Source organism: Rattus norvegicus, chromosome 7, assembly GCF_036323735.1.
Source record: "Rattus norvegicus strain BN/NHsdMcwi chromosome 7, GRCr8, whole genome shotgun sequence".
Taxonomy (NCBI): Eukaryota; Metazoa; Chordata; class Mammalia; order Rodentia; family Muridae; genus Rattus; species Rattus norvegicus.
This window is the reverse complement of record NC_086025.1, coordinates 113339769-113359388: the sequence shown is the minus strand read 5'-3', so window position 1 is coordinate 113359388 and position 19620 is coordinate 113339769. Positions and strand designations below refer to the sequence as shown.

At 52.8% G+C, this 19620-nt stretch overlaps 1 protein-coding gene and 1 long non-coding RNA gene across 10 annotated transcripts; one reads left to right on the top strand and one right to left on the bottom strand.

Moving 5' to 3' along the window:
• The first annotated feature begins 672 nt into the window (after positions 1 to 672).
• On the top strand, positions 673 to 18359 carry Cbx7 (chromobox 7). 9 transcript variants are annotated; one of them, XM_006242021.5, is made up of 7 exons: positions 673 to 1319; positions 3063 to 3106; positions 10092 to 10157; positions 12676 to 12742; positions 15114 to 15465; positions 15692 to 15890; positions 16118 to 16256. In XM_006242021.5, exons 1-6 carry the CDS (start codon positions 1251 to 1253, stop codon positions 15847 to 15849), a joined length of 756 nt encoding a protein of 251 aa, XP_006242083.1. In that variant the 5' UTR covers positions 673 to 1250; the 3' UTR covers positions 15850 to 15890; positions 16118 to 16256. The 9 variants fall into 9 exon arrangements, with proteins under 9 accessions (XP_006242083.1, XP_038935520.1, XP_038935519.1 ...); XM_039079592.2 differs by having other exon boundaries at positions 15393 to 15465; positions 15695 to 18359; XM_039079591.2 differs by having other exon boundaries at positions 15291 to 15465; positions 15692 to 18359.
• Positions 11315 to 15451, bottom strand: LOC120093692 (uncharacterized). The gene is made up of 3 exons (XR_005487265.2): positions 15312 to 15451; positions 12614 to 12671; positions 11315 to 11518 (listed from the first exon to the last, which is right to left on the bottom strand). It is a non-coding gene; the product is annotated as an uncharacterized LOC120093692 (long non-coding RNA).
• Positions 18360 to 19620: the final 1261 nt, after the last annotated feature.

The window sequence follows — 19620 nt, the reverse complement described above, 5'->3', positions numbered from 1 at the left end:
CGCGCTCGATTGTGTGACCCGTGCGTTTTGGCATCGCCCGCTAAGACTGGCTCCGGTTGATGGGTGGAAGCATGGAACGGTGGACGCAGAGGCACCTGTTCGGGCCTGCCTAGACTACGCACTCCTGGTGGAAAACCTGTGGCGTCTGTCCCTCCTGCCGCGCTACGGTCTCGGCCCTGCCTGGTCTCCTTTGTATGGAAGGAAACAAATGACCTTTTTTACTCTGTGACTATTTCCTATCTGCGCAATACGGCCCTACAACGGGTTGTTTTTTTTTTTTTTTCAATTTTCATTTTGTTTCATTTTTAAGAAGATTTATTATTTAAGACAGGATCTCTACATAGTTCTTCTGGCTGCCCTGGAATTCACTGTGTAGACCAAGGTGACCTCGAACTCATAGTGATACGCCTGGCTTTGCCTCCCGAGTGCTGAAATTAAAGGCGTGAGGTACTATCTCCAACTTTAAGGTTTTGTTTTATTCTTGAATGTTTTACGTGGATGAATGGTTGCTCGCCTGCATGTATGTATGTGCATATTGTGCATACCGAGTGTATCAGAGGATAGTATGGAATTCCATGGAACCAGGTTGTGAACTATATATAATGTGTGAGTTGGGAACCAACCCAGGTCCTCTAACAGAACAGAAGTTCTCTTAAACGCAGCGCCATCTCTTCAATCCTTATTCCAATGTATTTATTTGAGACAGGGTCTTACATAGCTAAGGCTGGCCTTGATCCTCCTGCCTCAGCTGCCCAAACGCTGAGATTACAGGCCTGCTACTTTCGACTTCAGGACCACATCAGTTCCGACCGTCCTAGTCATTAGGGAGACTTGGGGAGACTGATCGCGTCCAGTCCAGAAGACAACTCCATTTAGACCCTAAGACCCAAATAAGCTAGAAGCATCAGACCTGCTGCCAGCTGCCCAATTTGGCCAGCAGGCGGGGTTAAGGAGAGGGGCGTGGCTCCGGCAGCGAGGGGGCGGAGCTGACCCTCTGGGCGCTCTCAGAAGCACGCGCGCGCGCGCGCGCACCCGCTCTCTGGCGCTGGGGAAAACGTTGCGCAGGTTCAAAAATGGAACGTCGGCGGCGTGAGGGAGCACTAGAAGGTGTGCGCGCGTGCGCGTGCGCGCCCGGACGAGCCTGACGGGGTCCCCGCCGTCCCGAGCATCGCGCGCAGCAGCCGCGGCCCCGCAGCTCCACCCCCGGCCCGGCCCGGTCCGGTCCGGGGCCCACTCGCCCGCCGCCCCGCATGGAGCTGTCAGCCATAGGCGAGCAGGTGTTTGCGGTGGAGAGCATCCGGAAGAAGCGCGTGCGGAAGGTGAGGCTGCTCGGGGGCGGCTCCCGGGACGGGGCGAGGTCGCCTCCCGCTCCCCAGCACCGCCCACTCCAGGTTGGGCAGAGCAGAAAGTGGTGCGGGGTTCACCTAGGAACCCTGGGCTGCCTGGCCGGTCTCCACATCCTGTTCCCCACTTTCCCCGCCACTGTGTAGGGCCAGTAGAGTTAAAGTTGTTGCCCTCAGATGCCGGTGCATCCGAGGCCACCTGGGATGGAGATGAGGATGGGACTAGAGATCCTGAACTCCATTCTGTCCCGTCCCCTTTACGCTCACTTCCGAGGAGACTAAAGCTCAAGTTGAAGAAGCAACTTGCCCGTGCGTTAGAGTCAAAGTGAGTCTCGAACTCGGCTCTCTGGATATTTAGTACCAAGTCCTTTGAAGTTGGCAGCAGACCTTTGGGAAAGTCTCCTGTGGCCTCTGAAGTTTTCGCGTTGGACTTTGACCTTCCCGATCCCAACCCCCCAGGGCACACCTTTCTTCTCTTCTCCCATTCCTCCCCTCCCCCAACCTTCCAGCCGGGTGCTGCTCCGAAGCCTGGGCCACTGTTGTTGGGGCATCCTCGAAGCTCCTCCCACCTCTGCCAAGGCCTTACACACACACACACACACACACACACACACCCTGAGATTTAAGGAGGCGGTTTTGCCGCGCTCAGGACCACATACCTCAGCCTGCAGTTTCCGGTCCAGACCTCAAGTCTACGATTTTTGTGCACGTGCTTGCTAAGGGGCTCATCCCAGAGTGAACGAAAAGAGTTATGTCCTGGATCTACAGAAGGATCCCCTTTCCTTTTCTCCCCGCATCTCTTTGGGAGGCTCCTTTTTCATTTGACGGAAGTGCAGGTAGGGGGGCACCTGCTGTAGCATCCTCAGCAGGGGTTTGGACCCAAGGTAGGTGGCTTATCTGTTGGTTAGGGCTGCTTTCTTTCCTTGCCTTTCCATGGTACTAGACAGAAGCCGGTATAGACATGTCTATTCCAGCAGGGCACGGGGTAGGTCAAACAGGGAACTCCTTCCTTCAGTCAGCACTCCCGAATCCCTGCCGGGGTTGCAGTGTATTCTAGATACTCTGAAGCCCAGGGCTCCCTTTTCGCTCTCAGAGCTGGAGGAATAGGGTGGAGCATGAACGAAGGATGAATGTGTAAAGTCGGACGCCTTAGGCAGACCAGGTGCTTCTCATAGAGAGCTGTCCACTGTGTGGTGCTAGGGAGGGAACCTTCAGCAAGGTAATCAGAGATGAGGTACTCAAAGTTCTCCTATGTTGATGTTTCATCCAGTGCACGGTGCTGGACTGGACATTTAAAGACCCTTTTCCTTTGAGACTCCAGTTCCTAACAAGTGGAGGGCCTGCCGCCTTTTGATGGGGTCCTGCTAGGCAACCTGTACCTGAGGCTTCGTTTTTGAAAGTGAGGAATCATGGTCTTGGCATGGGACTTAAGCCACGGTGTGAGCCGCATTCTGCATGCACGTTCCCACATGGCCTGTTTCCCTCTGTGACATGAACCCCTATCTTGGGATTCCAGGGATGTCTGGGACCAGATACACTCCCATGGGACAGCAAGGAGGTCTGTGGGGATGTCGAGTAGTAGCCCGAGTTCGGGGGGCGTTGACTCCAGGTTGACAGTCTTGAGGCTCACAGGTTGGTGATACTGTATTGTTGCAGAAGGTCCTGCAGGTGGTTGTAGAGTGTGTGGGTCTCACCCTGTCTCCTCTGTTCTTTTCACAGGGCAAAGTTGAATATCTGGTGAAGTGGAAAGGATGGCCCCCCAAGTAAGACTCCTTTGTGTGTCCCCCGTCTGTTGTCCTCTTTTTTTTTTTTTTTTTCCCGGAGCTGGGGACCGAACCCAGGGCCTTGCGCTTCCTAGGTAAGCGCTCTACCACTGAGCTAAATCCCCAGCCCCTGTTGTCCTCTTAACAAGCTGGCTTTAGGTCCTGTTGCTTTTGTAGCAAGCATTGCTAAATCATCAGCTTTTCTAGGCCTTAATTCCCCTCTGGTAAGGTGTGTCCTGCTTGTCCCTGCATCCTGCCCCCCTGCTGGCCATGAAGTTAAGGCCCCAGCATCTTGGCTTCCAAAATGGCTGCTGGCCAGGTGAAGAGGTCCCCATGTGGGACAGGTACAGTGCTAGGTGAGAGGGGAACCTTGGGCAGTGGCTCCCCAGTCCTTACTGCATTCAGTGTAGGGAGAGGCAGATCCTGGGTCATCTTGGATCTGCAAGCTACTCCCTTGCCTATAGAACAAGTTACCAGGCATTCTTTTTTAAGTAGCTGTGAGTCAGAGCTTTTCAGGTGAGGAAACAGAGTTGGAGACAATAGGCAACTTTCCTTGGGTTGCACAGCGAGGGGAGGCAGAGCGAAGCCTGGTCATTTCCAGGTTTCTTGGAATCCCTAGTGTTCTTTCCTAAGGCTGTGGGGTAGAGAGCTAGCTTTGACACCTAGCACAGCCTGTGGGCCTCTGGTGCTGAAGCCTAATCAAGAACCTTTTCACCAGTCCCTCGCAGCACAGACTTGGTGCTGGTGAGAACAAGCAAGATATAGGACCTCTCTGTTGGCTTGTGAATGACCTGCTCTGCCGCCGGGAAAACCTCTCTGCTTTCCCGATGGCTCTGACAACCTCTGGACTGGACTTTTCTTCTCCTATGGGAGAGTGGGGGGGGGGGGTGAGGGGTGGAGGTAGAGGGCTGACCTGTAATTGGGTCCTGAGATATCACAGAGGGATGATGGGAAGAGGGGAAGCCAGCCCTCAAGTGCAACTTTCCCCTCCATAAAGGGGGTTCGGCGGCCCAGGCTTTCACTTCTCTCCCAGGCTGCTTAGCCAAGAAAGGTGGGCCTCAGGCCTCTAGGTGCTGTACCCGATGACTGCTGTGCACATCACACATTGTCTACCTTTCCCTCTACCCCATCTTCCATTCCCAAATGCCCCTCCATTGGGCAGTAGTGGTCAGTGTCCTCAACAGGGCTCAGCTGTGCTACCCTAACTGACTGTATCAACAGCTTCCCTGAGGAGAAGGGGAGTTAGCACCTTGACAGCTCTCCTGGTTCTGCTCAGAGCCATTTGACTAGATCATCTGAGAATGATACCTTCTCCCTACTTTGCTGCAGAACTTAAGGCCTGGCTGCCCCATGCCTACCTGTGAGCCCTTGGGCAAGTTCTCCGCCTTTATTTGCTGATCTTTAAATACTGAACCCCCAAAGCCTCTCCTAGAACCAATTTCTCTGTGCGTTGGGCTGAGAGTACAGTGAGGGCCCATAAACCCTGTTGCCCTTAGAAAAACACTGTCTTTTCAGAGGGAGAAACTGAGGCTCAGAGAGAGAGATCATTACAGGAACATAACTGCCAACCCACCCCCCAGCACCCACAGCACAATGTCCAAGAGGCCTGTGAGGCAGGTCCAACAACCGCCAGGCAGCCCCACCTCACATAGAGAGGTTGAGCTTGGGGGATAAGGCCAGGGCCTCTGATAAGCTGGTTTTCAGAACTGACTTGGACCTGAGGCTGAGAGAGTGTGGGGAGTGGGTGTTGTCTAGCCTAGTCTTGGGCCAGGGTGAGAGTGTTGTAGCGACTCTCCTCATGGCTAGTTGAGGAAGTTCTAGTGACAGGAAGGTTCCCTTCCCTGGCCACTGCAAGAGCCATCTTGTTCCTGCCCATTTTCTCCTCCGCAAAAGGCAACAACAGCCTCCCCTTCCTAAGAGAATGTGGTAGAGGGGTACTCGTGGGACATTAGGCAGAGGGTGTTAACTACAGGGGCTCTGTTTGCCTCAGAGACCCTTGAATCTTCCATTTTTGCCTCTTCCTGCCCAGCACCCTGCTGCTCCCCCATCTCGTTCTTATCATGCATACACATAGCTCCAGCTTTTCAGAATGACTGCTCATTGGAGCTTGAGTAACTACATCAGTTACCAAGCTGCCAATGGGAGACCCCTGGCATGAGCCAGGGGGTCACCACTTTTCAGATGGGGTACAGAAACTCAAATGAGATTCTGACCTACCCCCTGGGATAAACGGCCAGCGCCACCAAAGGGGCCCTAGTGTGTCTTGATGTTAGCTTTTCTGATACCAGATTATCATGCTTCCTTATGAACTTTGGTTATGATTGACAAGCTATGACCCAAGGCAAAGCCCTAACTTTTCATCCATTTCCTCATATTTAAATGAAGGCCGCTAGGAGTCACTAATGCACCCAGGTATAGGCAGCCAGGTACAGAGAGCACAGTGCTTCCTCTCCAGGCCTAGAAGCCTGATTTAGCCCTGGTAGCCATGCCACACTCAAGTATGGTAGTCCCAGCTTAACACATCGAATCTTCTCCACAACCCAAAGCGAAGGGATTGCAGGGAGGCTCGCTCTAGAATCAGGGCCAGCAGTTGGGGCGGTTGAAACGGGAGTCATGTTGCTGCCGCTGGCCTTGCTCCGCGAGGCCCCAGCTTGCCCGGTTTCTGTATACATCACGGCAGCCCCCTCCCCCATCCTGCAACGGCCGGCTAGGACCCAGTGACCTGTCTTGCTGGGGTGTTGCGACCCACCCCAATCGCCTGACTCCAGCTCGCGGGTACTGCATAGCCGGTCGGGTGCAGTAGTAGAGCTTGTTTACCGGGCTGGGGCAGTGGGGGGGCGGGGCAACAGTCACGTGGCCATGTTTATCTCCAGCAGGCAGGCGTGCTCCGCCCAGATAGGCTTCCAGTGATCTGGGCTCCCACCCTCTGTTTGAGTGCGCAAGCGCAGTGCTCTCCGTACGTCAGATATTTGCAGAGGCCTTTTGCATCAAGTTTTGGACCTTTCCAAGACCATGCAGTTTCACTTTGCCTCAGGAGCTGATGATCCTCTCACCTCCTTCCATCCTGCTGCTTCCTTTCTCTGCCAGGGGACTTGGTTCTAGTACCCTAGCCCCCCTTTTCTGTGGTTTCACAGCTTTCAGGGCTTAAAGACTCTAAATCTAGGGAGTGATCCTAGCCCAGGAGGTGACCTTGTGCAAGTTGCTTAACCTCTGTGCCTCTTTTTTCATCTCTAAACTGGAGTGGTTATTTAGGTACCTGTCTTGGTGAAGTATATTGGAGGCAGGGTAGCCTGGTGCACTTGGTGTGACAGACTGTGGAGTCAGTTGTGTTTAGATGAATGAACTGAGGTGTAGAGATGGGTGGGGACTTGCCAGGAAACAACAGTAAGAAATGTGTCTGGAGGTGGGGAGAGCAGGCCAGAGAGGCTGCGCAGGTAGTGAGGAGAGAGTGAGCAGAAAGCATGAGTTCACCTGTCCTGGTGGTAGTCAGCTCAGTAGTAGCTTTCCTGGAGCCTGGGGCTCTGAGAGGCGGTGGCCCTTACATTGTACCAGTTGAGAAAGGAAACCACAAACACCTGGCTCTTAGGGACAGCTAGGGGACGGCTGCTGGACCAGGAGAAGAGTTTGTATGCTGGGCTGGTGATGTTTATTGCTGACTGCCTAGAGGCAGCCCAAGATCCCACGAGGGAGGAAGGAAGAGTTCCGAGCCTGGGCGGCCTGCCCTCTCCCAGGTCCAATGTCCCAGAGCTCTTAGGGTGTCTCTCTGCCTCCTTTCTCCTTGCTCAGAGCCCTCCCACCCCACCCAGTGATCTGCTTTTTCCAGGAGGACCTTGGCCTGATTCGCAGAGCATGGCTGGTTTTATTTGGGTTCAAAAAGATTCGTGTAGCACTGGACAGGTGGATTTCTTTTTTTCTTTTTTTTCTGGAGCCGAGGACCGAACCCAGGGCCTTGCGCTTTCTAGGCAAGCAGTCTACCACTGAGCTAAATCCCCAGCCCCGACAGGTGGATTTCTGAGTTTAAGGCTAGCTTGGTCTATAGAGTGAGTTCCAGGATAGCCAGGGCTACACAGAGAAAAGCCTGTCTTGAAAAAAAACAAGTCTGTGTGTGTGTGTGTGTGTGTGTGTGTGTGTGTGTGTGTGTGACATACTTCATATGTGTACTGTCTTTATATTTCATATATGAATTTATACCTTATGTTAGCCTTCATGTATGTGTTCGTATTTTACTTTATTCTTTGATAGTTTCATGTATGTATATATTTTTTCTGATAATGGTGTCTTTTTTAACATTTATTTATTATGTATATATACATCATACAGCTTTCTGCCTGCATGTATGTGCCTGGCAGGCCAGAAGAGGGCACCAGACCTGATTATAGGTGGTTGTGAGCCACCATGTGGTTGCTGGGAATTGAACTCAGGACCTCTGGAAGAGCAGACAGTGCTCTTAACCTCTGAGCCATCTCTCCAGCCCCTGATAATGGTGTCTTAAATTTTTCTAAATGAGTACACTGCCGCCGTCTTCAGACACCAGAAGAGGGCGTCGGATCCCAATACAGATGGTTGTGAGCCACCATGTGGTTGTGGGGAATTGAGCTCAGGACCTCTGGAAGAGCAGGCAGTGCTCTTAACTCTTGAGCCATGTCTAGCCCATGTATAATGCATTTTTAAAAGACGTGAATTTTTACAACTTGTTATGAATCTTCTTGCTTGCATGTATGTGTGTGTGCCACCCGAGTGCCTCAGAGGCCAGGGGAAGGCAGTGACGTTATAGATGGTAGTGAGTTACCCACCATGTGGTTGCTGGGAATGGACTCGGGTCCTCTGCAAGATCATAAGTGCTTATAGTTGTTGAGCCATCTCTCCAGCCCTTAAATGTGGCCATATTTACCCCATTTCCCCTTTTTCTTTTGTTGTTTGTTGTATTTTCATGACAAGGTTTCTCTGTGTAACCCTGTCTGTCCTGAAACTCACTCTATAATCTGGGCTGACCTCAAACTCAGAGATCCACCTGCCTCTACCCCTGAGTCCTGGAATTAAAGGTGTGTGTGTGTGTACATGTATGAAGGTGCACGTGTATCTCACTGTGGAAGTTAAAGGATAACTTGGTTCTCTGTCTGCTTAGCAGGTACCAGAGATCAAAGTCAGATTGTCACACTGGGCAGCAACCACCTTTACCTCCTGAGCCACACAGCCAATCCTCAGCTCCTTTTAAAAAATATGATTTGGGGTGGGAGGCATGATTAAGAGCACTGGCTGCTCATCCAGAGGTCCTGAGTTCAATTCCCAGCACCCACATGGCAGCTAACTTCAGTTCCAGAGGATCTGGCACCTTTCACAGACATACATGTAGGCAAAACACAAATGCACATAAAATAATAAATATTAATAATAAGATACATGTATTATTATTTTTTATTACTATTTATCTGTATGTATGTGGTTATGTACACATGAGTGTCAGTGCCTAGGAGACCAGAAGAGGGCGCTGCACCCTCTGGATCTAGCCGATACCTGTGAGCTACCTGACCTGGTGCTTGGAACTGAACTCCTGCTCTCTGCAAGAACAGCGTGTGCTCTTGGTTGCTTGAGACATCTTCCCAACCTCTACCTTTTGAAAACTACCTTTCTGATTAGTGGATTTTTTCATAAGACTTTTCATACATTCATAGTTTTGACTGACCCCTCACCCCATTCCCTGCTCTCATCCCCACTTAAGCCTTTCACCTCTGGCATTCTGGTCTACTCTAAGGCCACGTGTGTCCTGGCCATCCCCTCCCCTCCCCTTCAGAGTCTTTTCCCCTGTGTCTCATGGGACCTGTTAGTTTCCTGACCTCTACAGATGCTGCAGATTAACACAGGTCCAAGCAACTGAAGCTAGGCTGCATCTCTGAGAACGCACGTGCTGTCTGTCTGTCTTTCCCAGCCTGGATCACTTCATTTAGTTCAACATTGTTCACTCCCATCCATATTACTGTGAATTTTGTCACTTGTTTTTCTTCCCGTCTGTTCCTGTCCGTTCCACTGTGTTGTGTGCCACAGTTCATTGTCTCCTCATTGCCTGTGAACATTTAGGCAGGTTCCGGTTCCCAGCCACAATGTATAGAGCAGTAGAGGACACAGATGTGCAAAGGTCTCTTCAGTGAGTGGTCTTTTAGTACATGTCCGGGAGTGGTACAGTTGAGGCCGTGATTTATTTGTTGTTGTTGTTGTTGTTGTTGTTGTTGTTGTTGAGACAGGGACTCGCTGTGTAGTTCTGGTTTGCGTGGAAGTCTAGAGCAGCAGACCCAGGCATCCATTCACCCATTTTTAGTTACAATTTTAAACTTGGAACCGTAATTGATACAATTCTCCCTCCTATTGCTTTAAATTTGTATCCATTTTTGTTCTTTAAGGTGCCCGACAGCTGGGCAGTGTTGGCACACACCTTTAATCCTAGCATTCCAGGCAGAGGCAGGCAGATCTCTTGTGAATTGAAGGCCAGCCTGGTCTAGAGAGTGAGGTCCAGGGCAGCCAGACACCTGTCATGAGCCAGGCTCAGAGAGAAGGGGCTGCAGGCCTTGCTTGATGGTGGAGATGCTGGTGAGAGGGGGCTGAGGCTAAGCACCATAAAAACACAAGCAGCAAAAGCCCTCCTCCCTGCCGGGCACGACTGTGAGCAGCCCTGAGACCTTTAGTCCCCACCTCACAGAGAGGGGCAGGGACACCCAGAGCTGCTGGGCACATAACTCAGGACTGCATAGTCAGCTACCCTCAGAACTGGGACTTGAACCCAGATCAGCTAGCCCCAGAGCCTCTGCTGAGCTGTTGGGTGGGGAAGAGAGGCATCCTCAGGCCTCAGTTGGATGTGGGATCTAATGGGAGTCTCCTAGAGCCGTTGTGATTGCGTGTGGCATGAATGAGGCGTTGTGATGTTGTGCAGCTCCCGGAGGCCTAGGCTAAGGGCTAGGCAGGCCCAGCTCTGACCCTTTGTTCTTTTCCGCAGATACAGCACATGGGAACCAGAGGAGCACATTCTGGACCCTCGCCTTGTCATGGCCTACGAGGAGAAGTAAGGGCCCTGCCTGTTCTGGGCCTGGCCTGAGGCCAGCTCCAGGACTTCTCAGGAAGCCTGCCAGGGTCCTGGCCCCGGGCAAGAGTCTTTAGGGCAGGGTGGGTTGGGGGTGTGCATGGCAAGGAAAGGTAGTAACACCTAGGACCAGTCCCTATGGGCTTGGTGTCTCCCTATCTGCCAGCGCCTGCCCTCCCATGGCCTCCTAGTCCCAGGCTGAGGATTTATTCAGAAGCACCGACAGATGAGCCCCGTGTGGGAATGACAGCATCCGACGACTTCCCCTGTCAAAGAAGGAGTCTGATGCTGTCAGGCAGGCCAGGGATATGAGGAAGGCTTGACTTCTGGCCTCCTCGGCCCCCTGATGAGAGTCATGACCCCACCGTCCCATAGGCCTCACTGCCCCTTTGGTCATAGGACCATGAGGTGTGCCACAACATGTCACCATTTTTAAAATTCCATTTCTTTGTGTGCATGGGTGTATGTGTGTGTTGGCATACCACAGTGCACGCATGAGGGTTAAAGGACACTTTGCATTGGTTCCTTCCTTCTGTCATGTGGGTCCCAGGGTCAGGAAGCCCCTTTACTAGCTGAGCAGCGATCTCAACAGTTTCCCCACCCTCACCCCTAACGCCAGCTTTTAGACAGTCTTGCTATGGCCCTGTAGCCCTGGCCCACCCAGAATTGTGACTGCTACACTTTCCTATGTCTCCTACGTGCTGGACATAGGGTGTGTGCTACTAAGTGTAGTTCTCCAAACTGTTTTTATTTGGCTCCTTCTGGGAATCTTCAGACACAGGAATAAGTGTCTTTGGACAGATGAGGAGACTGAAGCCCATCTGGGCAGTTGGGGGCTTATCCAGAGCTTTGCAGACAGCACCTGTGTCAGGTGACCTGGGTGGGTCATCATTGCTACACACCTGCTTCTCCCCAGAGACTTCTGGAAGCACATCAAAGGATGTGTCGTCGTTAGTCCTTTTTTGTCCTTGTTTTGTTTATTTTTTTTTTTTTCAAGACAGTCTCTCCGTGTAGCCCCGGCTGTCCTGGAACTCGCTGTGTAGACCAGGCTAGCTTTGAACTAACAGAGATGCTGCTTCTGCCTTCCAAGTGCTGGAATTAAAGGCATGTGCCGCCGCTGCCACCACCGACTAGGGCTGTTGTTCTTTTTAGTATTTATTTTATGCGTATGTGTGAATGCCTGAGTGCATGTGTATGTACTACTGCATGCAATGCCTCTGGAGGCCACAAGAGGGTGTCAGGTCATGGTGGTGGTCCTGTCCCACGGTTTCTTTCTGCTCTCTCAGTTCTTACAAGCAACGGTTCTCAACCTGGGGGTCAAACAACCCTTTCACAGGGCTTACCTAAAAACATAGATATTTATTTATATTACAATTCATAAACAGTACAAAATGACAGTTATGAAGTAGCAACTAAGATACATTTATGGTTGGAGCTCTCTGCGACATGGGGAACTGTATTAAAGGGTCACGGTTAGGAAGGCTGAGCCACTAGGGCTGTGTCACTGAGAGGATTCTCTTATATTTTTGGTTGTGAGCCTAGCCTTTAACGGCTGAGCCATCTCTCCAGCCCGAGAGAATTCTCACAGACGGTCTTGGTTTTCCAAGACAAGGTCTCACTATGCGGTCCCAACTGGCCTTACACATGTGGCAAACCTCTTGCCTCTACCTCCCCTGTGCTGGAACTATAGGCGTATGCCATACGGGTGTGTGGACTGTCTTTTGACTGTGACAGAGAAAGCACAGGAAGTGTCAAGGCCAGGTGTTCATTCCTTGTCTCGGGAGATGTTTGCTTGGCTCCTGCCACTTTAAGACATTTGAGGAGGACTCGTTTATAGAGAGCCCAGGTGGGGAGGGGGCCTAAGGTCACTCAAACCCTTATAGAAACTGAGCGAGCTCCCAACCCCTACCTTCTTTCTGGTGTCCTGAGGTTTTGTGGGCTACAGGAAGGAGGCACGGTTGGGGTGGACTGTGACAGGCAGAGTAAGAGTACCTAGTGTCCTGTGACCTTGGCATTGCCAGGTACGATCTTGAGTTGTGTCATACAGGCTGAGGTTGGCTTTGTGAGGGGTGCGTTTTTCCCTATGTACTTAGACGACACAGTTTCCTTCCTTTCTCTGCAGATTCCAGTAAGTCCCAAGTAGGGCGGCTGGGCGGAGCTCCCCTCACCAAGGAGCTTGACCTACCCATTAGTGCCCCAGATGCTCAGGGCAGACTGGGTCTCCAGGCTTCCCCGCTCTAGTTGAGCATGAACAGCAGAGCCCTGTATGGCTGGCCCTAGTGTAGCAAGGAGCTGTATGATTTCAAAGTGAAACCCAGACCCTAGACATTGGATGTCAACCCCACTGTTATGTCCCCCAGAGTAGTGGGGAGGGGTGTGGGGTGGCCTATGATGTCCCCAACCCAAACGCATGATGGAGGAGGGGGTGAAGCAGACACCTTGCTCCTCTTAGATGTCACCAGTATCTCTTTCTCTTCTGCCACCTTCCTCGCACTCCTAGGGAGGAGAAAGACCGAGCATCAGGGTATAGGAAGAGAGGTCCGAAACCCAAGCGGCTTCTGCTGCAGGTAACCACTGCCTCTGAGCCTTCTCCCCTCACCCTGCCCAACCCTGCCTTGCCCCCACCACCTGCATGTGCACTGCCCTTGGGCCCACTCTCTTGCCCTACCCAGCGCCCCTGGGTACAGTAGAGTGAGACACGCAGTGGATACAGTTCCATAGAAGGGAGTTTGTAAAGGCCTCGTGTGGAGCTGAAGCCAAGGTAGTCAGCCTGGGTAGGGGACTCCGGTGGGCCTGAGGGTAGACATATGGCCAATCTGTGAGAGCTTAAAATGTCTGAGTAAGCCTCTTTTGATCCTCCAAAACTCTATAGACACAAAATATCTGAGGATCTTAGTATTAAGGAAACATGGCAGAGTAGGATTGCAAACTCCAAGAACTGGAGACCCTTGGCAGCCTGAGCATGACCTTGGGGCGGCAGCCATGTTCTCTCTGGAGAGGAACCTGCAGTGAAGGCTGTTTTTCCATATGGGCCTTGCAAATGTTTCTGTCCATTCCCATGATGCCGTAAGTCTTGGCAAAGAAGCCAAAAGAGTATGGAAGCCACCACACAATTCAGTGATTGTGTGCAGGCCTTGAGTGTTTTCTCACCTATGTGTGTGTTGGGGGAGGAGGGAGTGGACACGAGTATGTGTTCTTGATTCTGTAAGGCCCGCCTATACTTTTGACCATCTTTGGTTCTTATATGTTTAACCTCTCCTGGTGCTGGATTTTCTTGGACTCTCCTTATTGGACAGAATGGCTGGTCTTGAGGATGACCTGTGAGGTTTGTCATAAACAGGCCCTAGGAAGGAAGCGACCTTTGCTAGACACGAACACAGTGGACATCACAAGCAGACACGTTCCGTCTGTTTATCAGAACAGGGCAGATGTGTCAGGCCTTCTGCTGCTGTGGGACAAACTCTTCCAATGCAGCAGCTTGAAAATGGGAACTGCTGTTGTGTCCCATGGCCTCGGTGGATCCACAAGGTGGTGCTGCCTCAGCTGCTTGTGGAGTGATCTTGGTCTCAGATCCAGTCACGGCATCTTGGGGCTAGGACAGGAAACTTGGCTGCCTGGTTGCTCCTCATGGTCAGTGAAGCAGTGCTGAAGATTGACAGCTCCTGCCCTGTAGGTGACCCACAGTGTGTCCATGAGTTTCTGAGTCAAGTGGGTGGTCAAAGAGTAAGGGAGGAACCACACTGTCCATATGTCTTCGCCTGAAGTCACACTCCACAGAAAAGTCTAGAAGGTGGTGTTGCTGGACACAGCCTTTGATGAGGTACTTAGGTCTCCTTGAGGCTTGGGGTTTACCTGGGGTCCTACAGCAAGTAGAACCAAGCTGTGATCTGGAGCTGTCAGGGTAGGGTAAGGGCTGGGCTGGGCCCAGGGAGAGCCTTGAGGTCCCCTGTGTCAGCTTTCTGTTCCTGCCAGCGACCCATGCTACATGCCAGATGATCAACAGGCATTATTGAGTGTGGGACTGCCATGTGTCACCACTGCCTCGGGCCACCTTGACACTTTGTGATCTCGTGGCCCCATTTGATGGTCTCTTGTCCTGGGAACTCTTTGGCCTCTGGTGGCATGTGGCAGGAAATTTGGAGTAATGTGGGATCTTCCTGACACTAGGGTTTTTTTTGTTTTGTTTTGTTTTTTTTTGGATCTGTACAATTTTTACCTAAAGTTGGAAAGACAGACTCCCCATTCTAGAGTTCCAGCCCTTAGGTGTGTGAATGCGCCCTCTCCTTCTCCTTTACCAGGGCTGAGCTGGCAGAAGAGACCTGGCCCCTAGAGTGAGCAGAGGGTAGCTCCAGAGCCCAGGAATGTCCTGTCTGCAAGCAGCAGGTGGGATGCTGTTTGTGCAGGCTGGGCTGCCCCGACTCCTGCAGGGCCTCTCCCTTCACGCCTACAGTCTCCTTAAAGAGCTACTGTTTCAAGGAGCTTTCAAGGCCCCCCGGGAAGCAAAATTCTCTCCTAAAAGGCAGAAAATCTCCATAATGTGTCTACTTCAGAAATCTAGTTTTGCATAGCACTTGATAGTGAACCCAAGACCAGGCAATTGCTAAGCAAACGCTGTGCCACGGAGCTGTGCCCCTACCCTGTTGGCGTTGATTTTCAATGTATACTTGGTGCCGTTCTGCTGTGGATCAAAGGAAGAGTAAGCCCCCCCAGCCTTGACCCTCAGCCCTGGGGAGACAAGGCCCAGGTTTGAGTCCAAGAGGGATGGCTGACCTCAGCGGGTTTGAGGGTAGGCAATACCTAATGTGGTCCCTGGCCCATGGACAGGGGAGGGGCAGGTGGAAGAGATGTAAATGAAGCTGGGTATACTGGGGAATACCTGAGCAAAGGTGCTGCAGTGGGGGGCGGGCTGATCCGCCACGCCCTGGCTTGCCCCTGCAGCGACTGTACAGCATGGACCTGCGGAGCTCCCACAAAGCCAAGGGCAAGGAGAAGCTCTGCTTCTCTCTGGCGTGCCCACTCGGCAACGGGAGCCCCAAGGGGGTGGTCAAGGCAGGGGCAGCTGAGCTGGTGGAGAAGGGCCCCTTGGGGCCCACCCTGCCTTTCCCGCTCCGCAAGCCACACAAGGCCCACAAGTACCTGCGGCTCTCACACAAGAAGTTCCCGCCATGCGGGTCCCACCTGGAGAGTCACAGCCATCGACGGGAGCTCTCCCTGCAGGAATCAGCAGCGCCAGATGTCCTGCAGGCCACTGGAGACTGGGAGCCTGTGGAGCAGCCCCCTGAAGAGGAGGGTAAGGCAGTCATCCTGGGATCTCAAGGCCTGAAACTGTGGAGCAGTCAGGACTGATTTGGTCCTGACCCCTGCCCAATCCCACTATTAGCTGGGCCGGTGCATGTGCGCCCTCCTAGGCAGCCAGCTTCAAGCGATGGGGGATGGGCTGCGTGCTGCCACTTACTTCTGACTGCCCATTTGGTGCCAACCTGTGCCTCATCTGTGTCTTTGTTCCATGGCCGCAGCAGAAGCAGACCTGACCAATGGGCCGCCTCCCTGGACGCCCATGCTCCCCTCAAGTGAAGTTACCGTGACTGACATCACCGCCAACTCCGTCACAGTCACCTTCCGCGAGGCTCAAGCCGCCGAGGGCTTCTTCCGAGACCGCAGTGGGAAGCTGTGAACAGCGGCTTTCCCTCTTAAACTGTGTTTCTTGGGGCTTGGGTGAGGAATTCCAGAGACAGGAGGGGCTGGGAGCAGGGTAAATATTTTATTTTTTTAAAAAAGCAGAAACATGGGGAAGACCCCACCACCCTGCCCTTGCTTCATGAGGGTTGTTTACAAAGAGGCCTCTGGGAAAGGGTGGGAAGGCCAGTGCTGTTTGGGTCTCATCTCCAGGGCAGATGGGGACAGGCTACCCTTCCCAGTATTCCTCTGTCATTATCTTTCAGAGGCTGATCCTTGGAGTTGGAGGAGCCCAGGAGGTCCAGACCTTGCCTCAAGCAGTCACCCCAGCTTTCTGGTGGTGTCCCTCCCTGTTCCTTTACTATGAACTTTCCACTCCAGCTTTGTGGTGGGACATGGAGATTGGCCTTGGCTACCAAGGACAAGATCAGGACAGTGGGCCGGACCAGGGAAGAGGCTGCTCACCAAGCCTCTGAATGTGCTGTCTCCCCGACATTGGCCTGTGCACAATCTCTAGATGGCTGGAGCACATCCAGCCGCCCCAATGTGCACACACGGCGTGTGTGTTCACACCTGCCCTGTGTCTATAGACCTGTCCATGTGGACCTTGCACACCTTTAGAAACTGACCAGGTGAACACGGCGTCATTCACAGCACAAACGAACTTGCCGTGGCACCCTTGCTCCACCTCGCATGTACGTCACATGACAGGATCGGTCTCTGTTGGTTTGCAGCTGTCAGCATGTAATCTCCGAGCCTCGGTCAGGACCGGGCTTGGTGTGCAAGGTGCAGAAGCTTCCACACAGGCTCACAGACACCTGGCCCACCCTGCCTCCCACAGGAGTTCACGTTCTTTCTGACTCAGGTGACTTTCCAGCCCCACCCCTTCCTCTCCCCTCCCCTGGTGTGTGGGCAGTCAGGGAGGGGGTGTCCCACCACTTTCTCAGGGCAGTCCTTATCTTCTCTGTCACCCCCACCCCCACCCAACCTGAATGGCACAGCTTAGGACGACCCCTCACATCTCGTGGGGATTGAGTTATATGAGTCAGGTGTGTGGTCCTGGTGGTGGGGGGCGGTTTGCTAGTTTGCACAGGTGCCCTATAGGCTGACACCTTCCTGCCAGGGGAAGGGCCCCTCCCTTGTTGAGGGCACACTGCTCTCTCAGCCCTGCTACCATAGGAACCTATGTGGTGGGGTCATAGCAGCTACCAGTTCTGCTGTGTCTTTAGGGCGCCAGCAGGGTCTGTATGAGCAAGGGTAGGATGACTTACTTTTAGACACTCCCGTTCCCAAACCAAAGATCCTGTACCCTGTGTCTGTCTGGGATTCTGTCCTCTACCTTCTCTAGTCCCTGGTCTCCCTCTCCTTAATTCTCAGTTGTCCAGGGCTATCTCAGTGCTTCCATTGAGGGCAGTCTTCTGTGGGTGACCTGAATCTGGAGGGTTTCTGGGTGGGCCTGGGACAGGAGGAGCCTTAGTCAGTGGCCTCCAGGAGCCTGGGAGTGGGGAGAAGCTGGGTGTTCTTGAGCTCCTGGAGAGAAGGTGAGGGTGGGTGGCTGAAGCTTTTCTTTGCTGTTGGATTTGATGGCCCACAATACTGGGGGACAGCATCCTGTTGATGTCATGCTCCCCATCCCTAGGGGCATGAGACTAAATACCTGTACAGTTCCATCCTGAGGCTCCAGGAGGCTTTCCAGGCAGCTGTCTTCTGTCTTTAGCAGTAGGCAGTGTCCTTTTCTCTCACGGGGCCCTTTGTGCAACCCACCAGTTCCTGGAGAGTATGGCCTAAGCTGGGTATCCCTCAGGGTGGCCATGTCACTCTGGACTGCTGGAAACTGGCCACCTAGGGAGAATGGCTGAAGGCTTCGAGTGGCTACACAGGCTTCTCCCAGCCCAAAGCTACCCAAGTGGACAGTGACCTCCTCCACCCACATACACTAACCCCTTACAGGGCCAGTACAGAGCAATGAGTGGTGGCCACCAGCCTGTGTTTTCCCTGGCTCCACTCATCTGAATGTAGAGATTGGGTTGTTCTCCCTCACTGGGTTGGGGTGAAGACACGCCTCAGCCTCTGGTGTGGACTCTTGCAGTGCCACAGTTGAGCCCATCCAGGCCATGTGGTTCTCGTCTGTTAAGACGGTGATCTTATTGCCAAGCTCCTCTCGCCTCCTGCCCACTGAGGGAGGAGCTCAGTGTCGGTGAGGTGGGGTCGACTTTGCTTTATAAACGGCGGGCCCGACCTGGCCACCAGGTCTCAGCACAAGACCGCTTCCTTTGCACAGAATGAGCTACGAGCTTTGTTCAGACTACCTGAATGTATTGGGAGGAATCGGGCATAGGCCTTCCCCTGGGGGGTATGTGCTGGGAAGGGTCAGCAAGTGTAGACCGCAGTTTTATTTTTGTACTGATATTGGTGAGAGACTATATCATCTATTTATTTAGGTGATTTATCTGGTAGGTGAGGCAAAAAATTATCAAAAAAATACATTAAAATGACTTTAGAAACTTATGTGTCTGGTTGTCTCTCTTGATGGTATCACAACCATATGATTACACACACACACACACACACACCCCAAACTGTAGCCCAGGACCCCACGCCTCCCAACTATAGTCCGTGGTCTGGGACAAGTCATCCAGCCTGCTGAACCCAGTTACAATCAACTGAAGACAGAAGTGAGCCTAGTGTGTCAGGGCGGGGCTCCTGCTGTGGACCTTGAAGTCTGAGTGTCAGCTTGAATCTCTCCAGTCTCAGGCTGGAGAATCCAGGTCAATCATGAGGCTAAGTCATGCCTACAGACGGCACACCTGACAACCCCAACGCAGGCAGGCAACGCAGAGAGCATGGACTGGTGTGAGCACACCTGTCCTTACTTCCCTCCATGGCCCGTGGGATGAAGCAGGACAGGAAGGACTTGATACCTGCAAAGGAACCTTCCATTTGTCCATCTACAGCCAAGACGAGATGTGATGTCAAGAGAGCCACTGAAGGTGTGTCCACTGCTCTACTGAGCTCAACCCCACAGGGAGCCCTCAGTATCCAGGACTTTCCAAAGAGGTGGCCCATGACAATCTAACAGAAGACTCGAGCTTCTTGGTAGGATGGCCACTGGTCCTTGGAGCTGGTACTGGCCCCAAGTTTGCAGTGGACAGTATTCATCTCTCTCAGTCCTCTCGGCTCGGCTGGTATTTCCACAGGCCAGCATTCATCTGAGGGGTCCAGGGCCCTGTTGTCTACCTTCCGTCACCTTGCCAGGCCATGCCTCTGATGCTGTCTTAGTCCCCACTGGGAACAGGAACAGTCAGATTACCCAGGGACAGCACCAGCTTCCCACAAGCTCCTCTCTCTTCGGGATAGGAGGCAGTCAACCTCAGGACAGCAGCCTTGGGGTGAGCAGACAATATGTTAGCCTTGTTTCTTCCTCTGGCTCTTGTTGGTCCTCTGGCTGTGGGAGACAAGTACCCAGTTTCAGCGGCAGATTCTGAGAGCTCCCCTGGATTGCTCCCCTGGCAACAAAGGCGTCTGTTCCACAGGAGGAGCAGAGTCTGTAAGTCTGCACGAAGGTCCTATGTAGCCCCCAACCCTTTCCGTTTCCTGGCTCTGGCAGCATTCACTGGGCACCTGCACTAGATCTTACAGAGATGGCAGCTGCATAGACACACCACCACACATTGTTCCCACCAGCCAATAGTATTGCATGGGGCGGGGCATTGGGTCTTAGGACCACGCCCCACGCCCCCCCCCCCCCCCCCAGGAGATTGTTGCTGAC